The sequence below is a fragment of the Stegastes partitus genome, unplaced genomic scaffold (assembly GCF_000690725.1).
Source record: "Stegastes partitus isolate 25-593 unplaced genomic scaffold, Stegastes_partitus-1.0.2 Scaffold3686, whole genome shotgun sequence".
Taxonomy (NCBI): domain Eukaryota; kingdom Metazoa; phylum Chordata; class Actinopteri; family Pomacentridae; genus Stegastes; species Stegastes partitus.
In genome coordinates this window covers 27,838-46,777 of record NW_007581417.1, presented here as the reverse complement: position 1 = coordinate 46,777, position 18,940 = coordinate 27,838, and the positions used below count along the sequence as shown (strand labels likewise).

At 40.1% G+C, this 18,940-nt stretch overlaps 1 protein-coding gene across 1 annotated transcript in view; it reads right to left on the bottom strand.

The window, feature by feature from the left end:
* Positions 1-734: 734 nt before the first annotated feature.
* The window catches only part of LOC103376162 (A disintegrin and metalloproteinase with thrombospondin motifs 17-like), a gene marked incomplete at its 3' end in the record, with an annotated part of 37,268 nt that continues 19,062 nt past the window's right edge, over positions 735-18,940 (bottom strand). The window contains exons 6-11 of the mRNA XM_008306529.1: positions 18,499-18,639; positions 11,449-11,599; positions 7,757-7,858; positions 7,320-7,465; positions 2,960-3,129; positions 735-862 (exon numbers count right to left, since the gene is read on the bottom strand). Of these exons, the coding sequence (XP_008304751.1) occupies positions 735-862; positions 2,960-3,129; positions 7,320-7,465; positions 7,757-7,858; positions 11,449-11,599; positions 18,499-18,639 (838 nt within the window). The remainder of the gene's footprint in view (positions 863-2,959; positions 3,130-7,319; positions 7,466-7,756; positions 7,859-11,448; positions 11,600-18,498; positions 18,640-18,940) is intronic.

Below are 18,940 nucleotides of genomic sequence, written 5' to 3'. Positions count from 1 at the left end.
AACAATGCTATTTTTATTGTTTTTTATTTTTGGGCATTGGTTTACAATCCTTGCTCAGTTTTTAGATGGTACATGGTCTGCTGCTGTAGTGAATTTTCAAATGCACTGCTCAAACATGTCTTTTTAAAATTTAAATACAAAAAGTTCTATATGATACTTTCTTTGATTTTTTTGTTTCTGCCCCACTGACCAATAACAACACTTCAATTAAGGGTGTAATTACCATTACACTGTTTACTTTAGAACTAAAATCTAAAATCAACAGGGGAGGAAGTGTTCATAAGAACCTAATTCAAATGAATACTACTACTTCACCATAAACCACAAAGCAGGAGAACAAACGAAAGCAAGAAATAAAGTAACACAAAGGGGTAAAAAGAAAAACTAAATGCACAAACCAGAGTCAAACAAGAGCTCTGGCAGGTGAATGTGTGGTAAGCAAAAAGGCAAACTGGTAACTCAAAGAGGTAAAGACAAGACCTTGTATATACACAGAGGGCTGAGTGATGAGATGAGATGAGATGAGACAAGACAAGATAAGACAAGACAATGAGACAATTAAAAAAATGAGGGAAAACATACAAATAAGTGGACAGTCAAAAAAGTTAGTTGTATCTTTGTCCTCCTTGGGCAAAAGAGCAGGGAGGCCACCAGGCCAAACAAAGTCTAAGGATATATGGCATGTTCCACTTTGACTATGTACCACACGATTTTGATGGTGTATGCATGTGTACCTGACACCTCCCATTAACACACAGATCGGCCTCATATGGTCCACAGGGAGTCCCATCCATCACTCTGTCAGCCATCAGGACTGGGACATCTCGACCCACTGGACTGCAGAACAACACACATGGCTTCTCTGCTCACAAACATAAATACACATGGGTACATACACAGAGGGGTAAAAAAACATTAGTGCAATGGAAAGTCTGAAGACAAGATATGCTTCAAACCAATGTTGTTCATAAATAATACAGAAATACTTTAAAACTCCAAAACGATGCCTGTCTGGTATATCTTGGTGATAAATGACAAGTGTAGCAGTTTCTATGCACGTTGTTCAAAGTGGAACTAAATATTGTCCTGTACATGCTAATGCTTGTGCAAGTTCACGCTCAGAGTTAGGAGAAAGGGGGAAGTAGGAGTAGAGTGATGGTAATGTCTGACCACACTATGCACATATGCTAACTAGCTAAATATCAACATTTAGTTTTTGTTTTTTATTTTTACATAATCCATTGCTCCACCTTGAGAAGTAAAAAATGAAAAGATAATATGGACTATGGCCAACATATCTGACCTGAAACTTATTTTATGATGTACAGAAATCTAGATCTTCATCACTGTTGACCAAGTCTCTATAGCAGTTCAATTTTGTTGACCTTCTAGTGTACCATGTGTTCCACCTCCACAGCACTCCAATAGCTGAATCAGACGAAGGACCTCAGTTTATTTCTCATGTGTGGAGGGCATTCTGACAAACTTTGGATGCCACTGTCAGTTTACCTTATTGTTTTTCAACTAGAGACTAATGGCCAAATGCAGCAAGGTAACAAGGACCTCGACGTTGTTCTGTGTTGTGCCACCACTTCTGATCTTTCATCTCCTGAAGCTCCCAATCAGAATCACAGGTCAGTCTGAATCTTTCCTGGGTTGACAGCCACTTTTGTTTCCTTCTTAAGGGACTGAAATAGAAGAAGTCCAACAACCATTTTTTCCATGTTGGACAATCTGGAAAATATCTTGCTCGTATTTTCTCTGTTCTTCTGGCCTTACCAACACGCCTCTTGGCTTTCTTCTTTGTAAAGTCCTTTAGAAACTAGATCAAAAATCTGTCACTTTGCTTTAAGCGAGTAACAAATCAATCCACCATCAGACTCCTCTGTAACATGAAACTACACTCAACCTTTGACGTCTCTCAAGTAAAACCAGTGTCCTCCAGTCATCTGAGCTCTTGATCCAAATCCCTCTCCACTTGCCTGGGTCATTTGATGAGATCCCTACTTACACTGTTTGACAGCTTGTGATGTTCAGCGGCAACGGTTTTCAGTATCTAGTAGATTGGGAGACTTCAGGGTCTCACTCACTTCATAACAGATCCCTGTCTCATCACGAAAGCCATCAAGCTCCTCTTCCCTTGTGTTTCTGCTCTTTATCATTCTCCCTCCAGTTTTATTTTTCTTTGTCTTTCTCTTCTTTTATCCCTATTGGGTAGTCCCAGCTCGTCTCTTCACTACTTGCCATATTATTCTGCGTGCCAATGTGGTAGTATCAACTTGGCAAGCCTCTGGCTTGCTTTTTATCCAAGTATATTCAAAAACCAGTCTCACTTCAAATGTCCTTATGGCTCAGGTTCTGCATCGTCTCCAGTTGCCTGCTTGCTAGCCAGCTTCTGGAAACAGCATTCAGCCAACTACTCACCTTATCTGAAGACACACACAGCTCTCTCAGTCACCACACATTCCACCAGACACCAGATCATTCAGTCACCCGCTTTGTCACAAGCCACTCTTCCTTCAGTTGCCAGTGATGAGTCTGCTAATCACTTACCCCTTGAAGAGTCCTACTCTAGTAAGCCCCTCCACATCAGCTTCACCAAGACTGCAGCAGCCAGCCATTCACCTGCCATGACTGCCCTCAGATTCCTTCCCCATGCTCCCCTCATCACTCTCAAAAGACTCACTGCAATTAAACCATTTTCTGCTGTTGCTAATTGGTTGCAAGAAAATACATGATCCTTTACGCAAATAGCAAGAGTGAAATGTGAGATGTTAATTCAGAATTGTAAATTTCCTTGGTGAGGAATCAGTAAAGTTTATCGTGCTTCAGATCAGTACAATCTGGACCCTTTCAAAAAGCATCTATAGTTTCCATGTCTTATTTTAAGTATGATGGCAAATTAGCAAATGAGTTTGGTGGTATTTCTACAGTAGGCCAGTGTGTGTCTATGTCTCACCATCATTAATTACAGCCGCCAGCACGCTGCCCTTCTTCTTGTTACTCTGTCGGTCGTAGGACAGACACTGCAGGTCTCTGAAGCTGGACACCCCCTTGGGACATGGAGGACCTTCACATGCTTTGTGCTCCACACTGGCCTTTGGGCAGTGTCGACCACCTGGACCAGGCCTGTCCACAAACACAAAGAAATAATCTTTCTCCATGTCTCACATATGCACACACACACATGGATTTCTGCTTGACCAGCAGTGAACTACTGTTTCTGATCTTTTTGGGGGGAAATTAAATAGAAATTCAATTTTTTTTCCTTTTTTTTTTTTTAATCATATAACTTTATTGTTAATTGCCAAGAGGGGAGTAGCAACATTGACAGATGTCCACCTATCAAACAGGGGACCTAAACAGTCTAGATTGTAACTGTGTGAATAAAGACAAATTAGTACAGTAAGTCTTATAAGAATGTAGACATTTAAACATTTCACCATTAAACAAATATTCTGGAAGTAATCCCAGCTATATTTTTACCTTTTTTTTTTTTTTTTTACCTTCAAATCCTAACTTAGCGTGGTTGACTAAAGTGGCAGGCCTTAACATCATAGAAATAGAGGTTTGAATATTTTTCAAACTATATTACCCCAGTGACCTTGTTTTCATTTCCCTTTTTGGGCACTCACATTTTTTGTGTTACTACGCCATTAAATGAGTGAAGTGTGAATATGAAACGGAACTTTGATTACCCTGTGGTGTAATTTTCTATTCCACATTAGGCTCTAATTTGAATCAAACTTTAACTATTATAACACACTAAGGAGCAGAACAACAATTTATTGCCAGGCACATTTCAGAGCAACACACAGAGAATCCACCCTACACCCTTTTCTCACAGCTGTAAATTTGATAGGAGACCATTCCGAAGACAGCAAACCCAATCAATGAATCTGCATCTGGTTGGCAGTTTTTTTTCTTGGTGTGTGGGAAAATAAGGGGCGATGGTATGAATAATTTGATTTGACCTCTCCTGCTTGGGATAAAATTGATGTGTGTAGAAAAGCTGATTTACTTATTGTGTCAAATTTTCATAATGTCCAAGTGCCTTTCAGTGCCCATAAAGCAAAGCTTAGGAAGATTTTGTGCACCTGTGGACAAGGCCGTGTGGCTCTCATCAGCTGTGGCTACAAGAGAGGCAGAACAGGTCACACTAGCAGTGGATAGTTTAGATATGAAATTGTGAAATAAAAACTGTGTTGTAAGCTTATGACCTTGTTCCTGAGGCTTACAGACAGAGATTTAGAAACAGTGATAAAACTGGGAACCAGACCTTGGTAGAGCATGAAAAGAGTGTGTTGTTTGATAAATGGTGTTAGATGTGTAACATCACCACATTCCAGGAGTTGAGAGAGCTGATGCTGTTCAAGGAGTTTAAAAAATGTTTGCCAGAGTGCATTGTGGTGTTTTCGTTTTTTGTTTTGCTTCCTTCCCACTGTTGCTGGCTGCTTGCTCATAGGGAATCTAAAGGTAACTTTGGATTGTTGCATTCTCTGTTTAAAACTCGTAAAGTCTTCACCTTACTATGTGAAGTGCAATGAGATCACATGAATTAGTGCTATATAAATAAAAATGACTTGAATTGGTCTGTTTAAATGAACAGAAAGCATTGCCACTCGAGCAAACAGCAATGTAGACTGATGAGTTTATTTTGACGCATAAACGTGTGTTCTTTATGTGAGCCACTTGCATTCTCTGTTCAGTGTTAGAACGAAAAATCAAGTTGTGAAAGTCTGTACCCAAAAAATGTTTCATCTGTAACCAGTGGAAGTGTTTCAGTTGTTACGAGCCAGGCCAAATGTTTAAAAAGGCCCACAGACTCCTGCCAGTATGCGCCTTGGCGTTTTGTTAAGCGGTGAAGAAAATATGAAAAAAGTGCCAGTCACGACTTCTTAGAGATATCAGTGCACACCAGCTGTTTATATTAGATTCTGTGTTGCCATTGTCATGAGACCTCTTGTAAATCTGACATTTTAGTGTGGGGTATTAAAATTGGTGTAGTTAGAGCCCCCTTACATGTGGTGCATCTGTATTAATCACTCTTGACAGGACGCATTAAAGTTGCCATGTGCCTGTGAATCCCTATCGATGGTGTTTCGTTTATTATTGGCAGCGACATAGCTGGAGGACAAGTTTTTCCTCCATTTGAGGTTAATGAGGTTCCAGTTTCTGCTGTGCTGCTCTTTTTTCCCACCTCCATTTTGCCAAATGTGTTTCCTGAGCCTCTGTGCAGGCTTGTAAAATGGGTGGTGCTGATTTGTCTGGGTCATGTATGGCTACTTTAAATGAGAGTGAATTTCCCTCCTCAGTGTCTCCCACCACTAAAAACGAGACAGTGTCTAAGAGTTAATAACTGTGTCTCTGCAAAATCAAAGCTAAGCTTAAGTGTGACCAGAGAGATATTAACAGATAGTCAGCAATGTGAGCCATTGCTACCTTCATGATCATTCTCTGCTGTAGCCACACAGGATGTTAAGAAACCTGTCAGGTTTTCCATGTAGAATGGTGTGTTGATGAGAAAGTGGGTTTCAGATTTAACAGAGTTAAGCTGTGTTAACCAAATTCTTATTCCAAAAACATACAGCTTCAGGTGCTGTGCCTAGCACATGATGCCAGCTTAGCTGGATATCGTGGTGTGTGCTGCACGATTTCTTTTGGCCTGGTTTGAAATTGGATGTAATGAAGTATTGCTGCTTATGCCACACATGTCAAATTGTGAGGAATCCCATCAATCCTGTTTCTCTGGCCCACTTGCATCCCATACCAGTAATCGGGGAGCCGTTTGAAAGAGTCCTGTTAGATTGTGAGGGCCCTCTGCCACAAACTAAATCTGTTAATCAGTATGTGTTAAGCATTATATGCACCATCATGCACTATCCTGAGGCCATGCCACTCCACACCCTCAAAGACAAATTGGTGGTGAAAGCCTTCACCAAATTCTTTTCGACCTTTGATCCTCTCAGAATGATTCAAACAGATCAAGGCATACACTTTACGTCAAAAGTATTTGCAGAATATTATTTATTTATTTATTTATTTATTTATCTATTTATTTATTTATTTATTAGTATATTTAGTGTTTATTAGTATTGGTATTGACGGCGCTTAAAAGAAAACATAAAACACGTAGTCCTTACCATCCAGAGTGCACAGGTACTCTAAAACATTTTCATCAAACTTTCAAACTTATGTTGAGAAACTATTGCCTTGAGCCTGGTAAGCAGAGGGATGAGTGTCTTCCACTTTTGTTGCTTGCTGTAAAAGAAACCACTCAGGAATCAACCTGCTTTAGTGCTGCTGACCCAGTGTTCAGCCACACGGTGAGAGCTCCCTTCCATCTCCTCAAAGAGAAGTGCTTAGCGGCGTCACCTCAAGTAGAGCATAACGTGCTGGATGATGTCAGCAATTTCAGAGAGCATCTGCACCGTGCGCTTCAGTCAGTCCAAGAAAATTTAGCACATGCTCAGTTCAAAAAGAAATATTGTTATGCTGAAAAGTCTGCATTCAGAACTTCTCAGCCAGGTGAGTAAGTGTTATTGCTGCTTCCATTAGTTGGAACCAACCCTCCAGGCCCAGCTCTCTGCACCATATGTAATAGAGCGAAAAATTAACTACCACAGTAACATAATCCAAACTCCTGACTGAAAGAGAAAATCCAGAGTCTAACACAGCAACATAATAAAACACTACATCTCCAGAGAATGGAACATTAATCCTGTGGCTGTTTCTGTGTATAATGCACCTCCTCTGTATCATTCCTTTGAGGATGGACTGGTAGAAAAAAGTGGTTCACTGCCAGTTGCTTATTTGAGAAATTCTTAGGTGTTGAGTGATTCAGAGTCCTTTTTGTCGCGTTTGCCTTAATTTGCTTGCAAGCCAGATATTGTGCCTTTGATAGATGACAACTTGCTACATTTTTCTGATCACCCCTGCGAAAGGGTTCCTCCATATAACTGATTTGGAGGGTCACTGCCCAATTAAACAGCATGCATATCGCGTAATCTGGGAAAACAGGCTTTTTAGACTAAATGCAGCAGGAGGTAAGTTATCTGATTGATCATGGTTTAGCAGTTCCGAGTGTGAGTGTATGGAGCTCGCTGTGCGTACTACTTGCAAAACCAGATAGTACTCCTTGATTTTGTAATGATTACATTAATTGTTATTTGCATTTAAATCATGGTGTCATTCCTGCCATACAAGGAAAATACACATATCTTTGCACTGATCTAAGTAAGGTATCAACACTACACTTACAGGTCAAGTATAATAGCCTATAAGTTACACACACATACACACACACACAAATTACATACGGAGGGTTGTCACATTTCCTCTGTCTGAACTGGACTCCTGTTCCACAGGTCCTGCTGCACATGCTCCAGTGGCTCCATGGACTCCAGTCTCCGTCCACATGTTGAGGGATGGGCGTCTTACTGACACAATCACCTGCCCTGCACCACTGACACACACGCAGATGCACACACAAACACAAACACACATAAAACAATTACTTCAAATTTATTTCAAACTCATCTGTCTGTGTAGATTCTCAGATTCTTCTAAGAGCTCAAGTAAAAGACTGAACTTTTGGTTTTGGTTTTGAAAATATTTCACCTCTTACTCAAGAGGTTTCTTTAAAGAACCCTCATGGTCATTTACTAAAGCTCTTGGGTTTTCACTCATCACATATGTAAGTCAACAGACATCTACTATCAAAAGCACTATCACTGTGTGAATGAGACAGTCCTACCTTGTCTGCTCCACACTCTGTTCCATCCAGAGGAGGATCCAGTTTTGTCTTGCAGGACACATCTCCCTCTACTAAACACCACAGGCCAGCACACATAAGGTGCTGAAACATGCCACAGACACAGAGGAGATAACATAAATTCTTACATAAACACTTGCATTAACATGATAACTTCAGCATTAGATTCATTTACCATCAAATTCTACAATACTGCATCAGTGTCTTGCACTCTGCTGCTCTCACTTTTCCTTTTAGGCAAAGTGAGAGCAGCACACACACACTTTATTTATAACTTAACTCTATATTGTTTCTTTTTTGTTATCTTTTTAATCAGTAAATTAAATTCAAAATGTCCTTATGATGCTTCTTATTCAGGGCCTACAAGGAAAATGAAGGATTACGCTGTCTGAGCTACTTAAAGTCATGCATCTGTGCACCCAGCATGATAACATGATGCAATTTACTTTTAATAAAGACCTGCTTCTGCTACAATCCTGTTTTAAATATAAGCATGCTTTCTCTGCAGTAAAAAAATAAATAAAAAATTGGATGCTATCGTACTTACAAAAGTATTCACCCCCTTTTGGAAGTTTTCTCCTTTAATTGCTTTTCAGAGTTGAATTATGAGCAATTTAATTAGGCTTTTTACAGAATTTGCAAAACAAACTCTTTGTTGTCAAAATGAAAAAGGATTGTTTTTTTTTTTTACAAAAGTAATAATATTTATTTAAAAATCTAAAATGGAAAATAAGTGATTTCACAAATATTCACTCACTTTAAAGTGACTCAACTAATTCAACACAGGTGCAGCTAACTGATGCTAGATGTCACTCAATTAGTGAAATGAAGATCATCTGAGTGCAATGAATGTGTCTTAAGGGGCTGTAGAAAAAGACACCTGTACTCCTGGATGTAATGACACTGAAGATAAAAGAACACTCCAAGCAACTCCATGAAAAGCTTATTGAAAAAGCACAAGTCAAGAAAAAGACTAGTGAGGGAGGTCACTTATACCCCTTTTCCACCAAACCGGTTCTAGTGCTAGTGCCTGACTTAGCACCAGTTCTTTGTGTTTCCACCACCTAAGCACCAGCTCCAGGCTCTCAAAATTGGTGCTTAGCAAGCACCAACTCTTTGCTGGGCCAGAGATAAGCACTGAATACGTTGGGGATTGGGGTCGGGGTTATCGTGACCACCGAGACCGATGAATGGGATACACAAGCAGTGATTTGTGCCATTTTTCACCAGGACGTCTCTGGTCCGATCACAAATGTATTGAAATGAGTCAAGGAACAAACTGAAGTTTTGCACAAACTGTTGCGTGCTGAAAGCCGGTAGAATTGTGCCCCACCAGCAGCACCACAGTGGTGGAAAACAGTACTCTTATAACTTCGGCGTACTGGGGTATTTACGCTTAGAAATGTGGTCTTCTCATGAAAAACAGAGTGCCCCTATGTGCGCTGTTTATTTCGCTAATAGAAAAGACTGCATGAGAAAAAAAGCACTCAGTTTCATCTTGGACAAATCTGACATTAGTACACCCTAGTTCACTCTTTTTAAAGTCAGTTTTGGTTGCGCTGCAGCCACCAACAGCAGCTACCACAGCCTTCCATGTGGCACATTTGGGGAACATCATGAATTGTAGCATCTATCAATATGAAAATGTTCAGCAAGTCATATGTTTTGCCTGTGACAAGGTGAGAAGTGCAAACAAATGAGAAAGTTGGTCACACCGGTAAAAAAGTTATTCTGGATTCCTGTGTGGACTTCCATGTGGCACGAGCATTGTTCGGTAAACGGCTACGTATTGCGTGGCTCTAACTTGGCTCCTTGCCGATGGAAAAGCAACCATTTCTTAGATTGGAACCAACTAAGCACCAGAACTAGCACCAGTACAGAACTAGCACCTGGTTCATCTTGGTGGAAAAGTAGTATGAGACACCTGAGTCTTCTAAAGACGTTACAAGCTTCAGGGGCTGTAATGGGTGAAACTGCATACAACAGCTGTTTCCATGGTTCTCTATCAGTCCAGGGTTTATTGGAGTATGGCAAAGAGAGAGCCACTGTTAAAAATAAATACACGTAAAAAAAGAAAGAGAAAGAAAATCAAATTAGGGAGGCATATTGAGCTTTTTGGCCATCAGTCAAGATGCTGTGCTTAGTGGACCCCAAATACAGCACAACATTGCAAACACACCATTCCCACTGTGAAGCATGGTGGTGTTAACATCATGATGTGGGGGTGCTTCTTGGCAGCAGGCTCTAGGGGCTTGTAAAGGTAGCGGGTATCATAAATGCAGCCAAGTAGAAATCATGGGAACAACTTGATGCAGCCTCCAAGAGACCTGCAACTTGGAAGAAGATTTGTTTCCCAGCAAGACAATAAAATGAGGCATTTAGCCAAAGCTACACAGAAATGGTTTAAAGTCAACAAGGTGAACGTTCTGGAGTGGCCCAGACCTCAATCCAATTGAGAGTTTTTTACTTTTTACTCATGGACGCAGGTCCAACATGACAGAGCTTGAGCAGGTATGCAAGGAAGCATGCTGTAAAATTGCAATGTCCAGATGTGCAAGGCTGATTGACACCTATCCACCCAGGCTCAAAGGTGTAATTGAAACCAAAGGTGTATCTACTAAATAGTGGCTTGAAGGAGGCAAGTACTTACGCAATCACTTTTTTTTTTTTTTTTTTTTTTTAACATTTTACATTTTTAATGAATTGACATTACTTTGAAGAAATCTCTTTTTGTAAGTCAGACTAGACTGTGACGTGGCAACTGCAATGGTAAGAAAAGTTTTTTTAAATTCTAAATATCACTTCTAACTTTCCCCATGAAATGACAGGCTTGAAGCTCAAGATGTTTGTTTTCTTTGCTGAGGAGTGTGTTATGTGTTTTGTGACTACTAGGTGGATTCATACAGCAACAACTTAATTAATGTTCTAACTATAAATGTCCTACTGCAGGAATCTCAGGCATTTATTTTATACAACTAAAAGATAACAAAGGCACAAAATGTAAAGGTGAACACATCACTTTGAACCTTTCGGCTTCGACTACATTATGTATACATACAATCACAATTTGAAACTAGTAAGTAGGTATAAGGGAGATTGAGTAAGTGCTTATATTTTTTCAAAAGGATTACACGTGGAATTGATCTTCCAGCATTGCTCAGACAGTGCAAAGGACATTGTGTTAAAGGTAGACTCAGTAATTTCAATCATATACACGCTGTCATGTTCTGTGAACAACTCCTCAGTCAGCCAACTGTCTGTTGTGTGTGTGCACTGAAAACAAATGAGGATCTGGTGTTGCTACACAGCCCGGTGTCCATAAAAAACAAACAAAGGGGCTTAGATTGATCCATCCAACCAAGTAAAAGTCTTTTCACTGAGTTAGATAATCAAAGGTGTTCATGACCAAGACCATCAAATCTGTCACCAGAAATAAAGGCAGACAAAAAACGTCTTGTACTGAAGTTGTACTTTGCGGAATATGTTTTCAATGTAGTCTCTTTAATCTGTCTATTTTAATTATACTTAACATAAAATACATTAGAGTCCAACTTTGATAAAATATTTATATGTTTTTTTTTTTGGAAAAGTTCTTCTTTTACGAAATGTAAATGTGTTATAAACTGTTTCTGTGCCTCTATCCTTCGTTGGTAGAACAATGGATTGTGTTGTACCTCCATGTCATTGCAGAAAGTAGCATTGGCCCCAAAAAGGATCTGGCACTGTTCGTCCACACTGTAGTGCATGCCTGGCAGTTTTGGAGGCAGCCTGACCTGGTAACGGCTTCTGGGGTCTGTATGCAGTAGACAGGAACTAGCTTTGGATCTGTTTGAAATAGAAAAAAAGATAAGGATTTATAGTGTGTCCTTATTGGTGAAATGTTTCATGATGAGGAGTCTTTTGATTGTTAAATATGAATCAAATCTGAAAAAAAAAACAACTCGTCATTTACAGCAGGACATGAACATGCACTAGCCATTGGAAGTAATATCAAAACATCAAACAATATACAGTATGAGCCAAAGTCCTTGGATGGATGCCCAATAACAAAGGCGACATGAAACACATGTGGGATCTATGAATGGGTAGAAGACCCACCTCCATACCAACCACGAAGCAGCTCGCCAAATAGCTCAATTTTTGTTTCATCGACCACAGACCTTGGTTGACTCTTGAACATACAGACCTACTGTCTCTCAGCAGCAGAGGGAAGTTTGTGTTTTCTTCCTGATTGTGGCAGTGACAACTGTACAATGCACTTTATATCCACAAACAATTGTTTGCACATGATTATTATTTTGGGATCTATAGCTGCTTTGAAATGGCACCAAGTGACTTTACCGAGTTGCACGCCTGTATATCAGCTAGTAAAATGAAAGTTTTGACCCATCAGAATCCTCTTCACTGTGACGGCCAGCCAACCCACATTACTGCTGATGCTGCTCCAATCTGTTTGTTTGTCTTGCCCACGGACACTTCAGGACATGAACCACCAACCATATAATTAATGGACAACCCACTCTATCACTTGTACTATGTAATTTTTGGAGAATGGTCACTGCAGCTCTGATTAGTAGCACAATGCTTACGTTTCCATGGATTATAAGTCGGTCACCAATCTTTTGGTATTCTCTTCCATCTTCATGGGGCCTCACAATCAGAGTTTTTAAATCCTCTGGCAATTCTTTTCTATGTGGAGCCATGATGCAGATATGCAGATAGACACAGTCAAAATTAAGTTCCGCAATTTAAAGGCTATTTTATGACAACATTAATGCAATCACACAAATTAAAAGTCACAGGTTTTCTCAGTGATCACAGGTTTTCTAACTTGTGTGTCAGTTATCACAAGTGTATTCACATTTTTTTGGCATTAGGTTTCATCTTTGGGGCCTGTATTTTTAATATAGTATTTGTTTTGGAATGTTTATCAAACGGAAATACTCTACTTGTCAACTTACAAATAATGCACTAGTGAGGGCAGAACAATTACAGCTGGCATTCAAAATCCAAACCAATGCACTCTGGGGATTTGTAAAGTAAAAGGCCTTTATTAGGCTAGAAAAAGACACGCAATGCCTGTCAGCTTCTGTCATCTTCAGGGCGTGGAAGTTAGAAACAGACAAGTAATTATAGTTGCAAATGTCACAGGTGTGCAACAGTGAGTACACAGGCCCTCTCACAAGCTGTCAAAACACACTTTTCTTGGTAAGGATGATGTTGAGAAACAAGGATAGTATCCACCACAGGAAACAATCATTTAGATAAACAGTCAATTAGACAAACTACAAACACAGATATACGCAAGCTATAGCAGTATGAATATATCGTATCTTTGATGAGGAAATTAGGTTGAGCACACTTAAGGAGCCTTTAAAGGGGGACAAAAAAAACAATGACCCTAATTTACAATGCAGGTCGTGACTAAAATTAAGAATTCCCTCCCCACTGGACCCCCTTCCGTTTGCTTACAGGCCTAACAGATCTACAGCAGACGCTGTCTATACTGCTCTACACACTGCCCTCTCCCATCTGGAAAATAAGGACATCTATATCAGAATGCTGTCCGTGGACCATAGCTCAGCATTCAGCAAAGTCATCCCCACTATATGAGGAGATAATCAGTTCAACCTCGGACTGAACCCCAACTAGATCACAGATTTCCTCATCTTTGGACCACAGTGCAATAATATTGAAATTATTGCTTCCAGAAAACTTGTACTGAACGCTATGTACCCTCAAGGCTGTGTACTTAGTCCCATGCTGTGTACACACTACACCAGAAGTGTCAAACTTAATCACAGAGGAGGCCAAAATTAAAAACTAGGCCTAAGTCGAGTGCCAAAAAGGGTCAACATTTATTTAACCGACAACAGTCAGAGTACAGGATAAAGTGGAAACAGCAAAAAATATTTTAGTAAATTCTGCTCTTATGCAGTGTTGTCACGATACCAAAATTTTGACTTGATGAAACAATACCACAGCAAAAACCTAAAACATCAGGGAAAGTAATATAATGTTACATGAAAGAACATAAACCTTAAAATTCCCTGTGCACATTTTAATCACACACAAAGAGGAGCCTCTTTCACGTGATCACTCTTCTTTTTGAGCTTCAATCAAATCACATTATTAACACTATTACAGTAATTAAACATTAAAATAAAAACATTTATTTTAATGTAATTTGACAAAATAGAAAACTAGACTATACTGTCAGAGCGCAGACCTATGTCGAGACTTCTGTGTTCAGTCTACTTTAGTGCACCACTGTAGTGTGCAGGCTCATAATCCTGATTTGAGCTTCATCACATGAAGTGCCAGACTTGCAGTCAGTCATTTATGTTTATGATTTCCATGCTCAATAAAACAGTAATTTTTGTGCTTTTAAATGTTTTCTTGATTACATTCTCACATAGGTAGCTGTTTTTAATAATGAATTACTACATTTAGAACACTGATATTGGATCATTGTAAATAATGACATCAACATCATAGTGTTGTTTTCAAGCTTTTATATAGTATGCAAATACACTTTTTTTTATATAGTTAATGTTGTGTTTCCAACCAGACATCACTTTATAACAGTGTTTAATAGACTGAACACACCTTCTCAGCAGGTCTGCACTCTGCTGAGGCCATTGTGTAGTAACTGAAATAATTATTGACAAAAATGTTTATGTTATATCCATATTAACCATTACAAGTACTGATGGAGTACAAATTGATCATTGTAGTTAGTGGTGTTGATTGGCTGCACATTCTGAACGCCAGACTTTTAGCAGCTTATGAGTTATGATAAAGTTAATGTATCAGTGTGAAGGCTGCGTGTGCATATGTAGAAGTCTTCCACATTGGTCATTCGGTTATACAGATAATGCCCAATTTAACAGTCAGCATTACTCGTAGCTGAATACCTCATCACAGTCGATGGTAAAATAAAACAAAAACAAAAACAAAAAACCCCCACAATTTTAAAATATGTTTTGCAGATGTGCTTTCTGGCTTCATGTGGGCTTTCACCTGGACCCACCACACCACTGACCTAATCAGGAAAGTCACTGCAGAGGATATACTTTCTGAGAAGACCATTGAAATTCAAATTACCACCATCACTCCTCTGCAGCTTTTACCAATGCACTGTTGAGATCAGTCTCACCGGTAGTGTGACAGTATGGTACAGCATCTGCACTTAAATGGATCATAAGCTCCCATAGAGTGAACAAATCACACCAGCACATCATAGGTATGGCCCTCCCATCTCTACAGGATATCTATAAGCATAGAGTGCTCCAAAGGGCCAATAACATGATCAAAGACCCATAGCACCACCTCTTCACACTCCTACATTCTAGCAGAACTACACAGCAGCACTACAGGAATTTTGAAATGCAAAACCTTAAGATTCAAGTATAGTTTCTACCTCCAGGTCATAGGACTTATTACCACTACCAAGCTACAGTCCAGTCGATCCCCCTCCTTTTATAAATGACAAAAGGAATTAATGCAATCTGTGGACCACTGTATGTTAGCTTCAATTCATGTGGAACATTTCAGCGAACTTGGTGCCCAAACTGCTCTCCAAGCACCAAAAGACCCGCAGTGTGGATGTGTCTCGTAATGTTTTGAAATAGTTACAGGGCAACCGAGAGATTCTGGTCAACATCATCACTGGGGTTCAGAACTGGGTCTTCAAGTACAACCCAGAGACCAAGCCACAGTGGAAGATGCCGGCGTCGCCCAGACCAAAGAAAGCCTGCAAGCCCAAATTGTCCGAAAGCATGGTCCAGACTGACTCCCTGTTAAATCAAAGTTGCTCAGCCATCATTTTGATTGTCAGACTGTGATCACTCCACACCAGCTCCTTGACCTTCTGGATGCTGGCATCAGTTCTTGTTGTTAAAACATGTCCTGGTTTTAAGTCTTCCTTCACATCACCCCACCCCATTCTGAACCTCCTATGCCATTCACTGTGGCATAAGAGGTCCTGTACACATCCTTCAGCATGGCAAAGGTTCTGCTGGAGTTTTTCCCAAGTTAGCCAACAACTTGATGTTAGTCCTTTGCTCAAGGTTAATTTTGTGACAGAAGACACTTCCCTTGAGCTACAAACCCACCTGTGAAAAGAAAGACAACAGATCAATTGAAGTGTTGCTTTCTCATTCAATGTTGATGCTGGGCAACACTTTGATGCAATTCATTACTATGTGGCTGCTGAATTGTGTGATCAGCAACTAATGTCCCGTTTCACTACAATCTCTGTAGCTCTGCCCAGAATAATGTCAGTTTCACTAACGTCTATTCCCAAAACTTCACTAATCTTCTGCTGTTTTCTCTGGCAGCAGGATGTCAGTTCCCTTTTCTTCTATTGCCTTGTTTCAGCAACTGTACACTTCAATGACAGACAATGGGATGCAGTCTCTTTCTATCCCATGAGTCCACTTCAGCATCCTGCAGTTGGTGCTGGGTTATCAGTTTCACAGCCCGTTAAGCAACCTTTTCAAAATTTGCCTTATGAATCATTCCACAAACTCACTGTTCTACTGCTCACTTGCTCTCACTTGCATCATCTACTGCCCTCACTTACGGACAGAATTGTCCTCAGAGCGTATTTAGAGCAGATGCTGCTCTGGCAACACCTCTTTGCTAAAAGGAATAGTGTCACCTTCTCCTACCATGATCAACTGTCCTGCAAATAAAACTTTGACTTGTACAGAGATAGCTGCTCTTTCTACAAGTTTTTTTGGGGTTTCTACAATGAAGGGTGGTTCTTAGCTAAATGGTCCAAGGCATTCACATAGGTCATTCAAACCTTCGAACCATCATTAGCTGTTTATGAAGTTTACCCATTAAACATTCCTTAAGTAGGGGATCGAATGGTCAACATATCCATTCTCATACATTCCAGGTCCAAATGTACTTCTGTAGTCTTTCTTGTCACCTCATTATCCAGCTTTGTCTCCCGTGCCCATCTGTCTTACACATACCTTCTTTAAAGGTTTACCCAAGTGGCATCAGTTTCACTGTAGAATTATTCACAGGTCTCCTCTCCTGCTGCATCATTGTTACTTCAAAATACACATTAAACACTGGATCAAATACTTTGCCAGCTTCATCAATTTCCTCATTGTTCAGAATCAGCTATAGCATCTGCTAAATTAAATCCCCCTCATACCCTCTGTTCATCACAGAGTCTGGTCAAGTTGTCACTGGATTCCTGTTCCTATTGCACCTCAGACTTTATATTGTCCAGGCCTTCCCAGCTGTTTTTTTTTGGCCATTTCTTCCACATTAAAAAAGCTTTGACAGCCAATGGCCAAAGTGTACAGAACTCTAATTAAAGTCATTGGTTATCCCTATAAAAAATAAACATTTACCATTAATAGTAAACTATCTCAATATTACGTTTCCTTAAGAAGTGCGGCATAAAAAACCAATGTCTCTGTAATTACAACACTTCACCAGTGACTTATCCTGAGTCGATTGTTTTTCTGTTCGTTAGACTGCACATGGGTTTGCCAACGTCAAGTCCAGATCACTTCCACAGTTGATCGACACATAGCCCAAGCACATTCCACGGTCATTTGACAAACATGCCTCTTCCACTCCTGAGTCACCTGACATCTCCCCTATCCTTGAGTCTGAGTCGACTGATATACCTCCCATTCCTGAAACTGTTTCTGAGTCAGTAGATGTTTTCTCTGCTCTAAAGTCTGAATTCAAGTCAGCCAACACAAACACTGTCATTAAATTGGTCGAAGCCTCCCCTGTTTCAGAGCCAGAGTCAACTTATGTTATTCCTGTTCCTGAGTCTGAGTCTCAGTCACCCGACGTCTCCCCTGTTTCAGAGTGGCTTGATGTTCCCCCTGTTCCTGTGTCAGAGTTGCATGTTGTCTGTGTCATTTCTGAGCTGGGAATTGCAAAGACCACTCCTATGTCATTCAATGTCAGTCCAGTTCTTGAATCGGTGAACTGGATATCCATTTCTAAATTGACCAGTGACTTTTCTGCTCTGGGCAGCTGACACCGATCCTTGCCAGGGTCAGTAAACGCAAGTCCTTCCTCCAAGTTGGCTGATGTCTTCACTGTTCCTGATTCTGACAATGTCTTTACAAGCCGTGGGTTGACTAACTCTGTTCTAGAGTTGGCCTTTCTGGCCAACCTCCAGTGGGATTCTGTGTTCGCTGCTGACCTCCTGCTGGACCACTAGAGGGGTTTCGTCTCTACCACCAGGCCCTTGTGAGGCAGTCTCACCAATTGTTTACTTTTCATTTGATTAGGTTGACCTTTGTGCTGAACATCCACGAAACCATCCACGATGTAAGTATATTTATTCTAACTATTGTGCCAGAGAAGATTTGAAAAACTCCAGAAAAAGTTGTCATTTTGCTTCAGAGTAAATCAGAGTGTAAAGAACAGCCTTACAACAATAAGTCAGCAAACACAGTTGTTACCGAACCTGTATTAAAAATAACCACACCTCTACCAAATTTCTTCCAACAGAAATAACCACAACACATTTTAAATATCGGAACACATTTTTAAAACTTCCGCTTACACAGTTTTGATTGCATTTTCACACATCACTGCCCACAACAGAGAGGGGAATCAAAGATTAATAAAAAATATATATGTACATTGTTCATCTTACAGTGATAGTACCATAGTGAGGAGTAAATAAACATCATCTAGATCAACCTCATTTGCACCCAGCTGCTTCTTACCTGAGGAAGTTTTCCAGGTCGTCGCGACTGCAGGAGGACCAGGACAGGTCACTGGGGTTTCTTCCTTTCACCCATTCACCAGACATAATATGAGAGTGGCCAGTGCAGGTGTCATGGTCATCATCATGGCTCATTCCCATGCTGAGGAAAAGACATGGATACATAGACATTGTGTCAAATAACAGCAGTAGCAGAGTCAAAAAAGGGACTCCACCACCCATCTTCCAAGTCGCCATGCTTTGTAGATTAGACACATTCAGAAACATTTTTTCAGTGAGTGATATTTTCAGTATGAGACACAGATGCATCGAGTGCTCTGTTCCCAGTTTCATCATTACAATAGGAGCTAAAATAAAGTCCTCTCCATAGTCATAGGGCTAAATTGACTGTCAGATCAGACTACAATATGCATATTTTGACTGACATTTTCTTTTGCAATTCT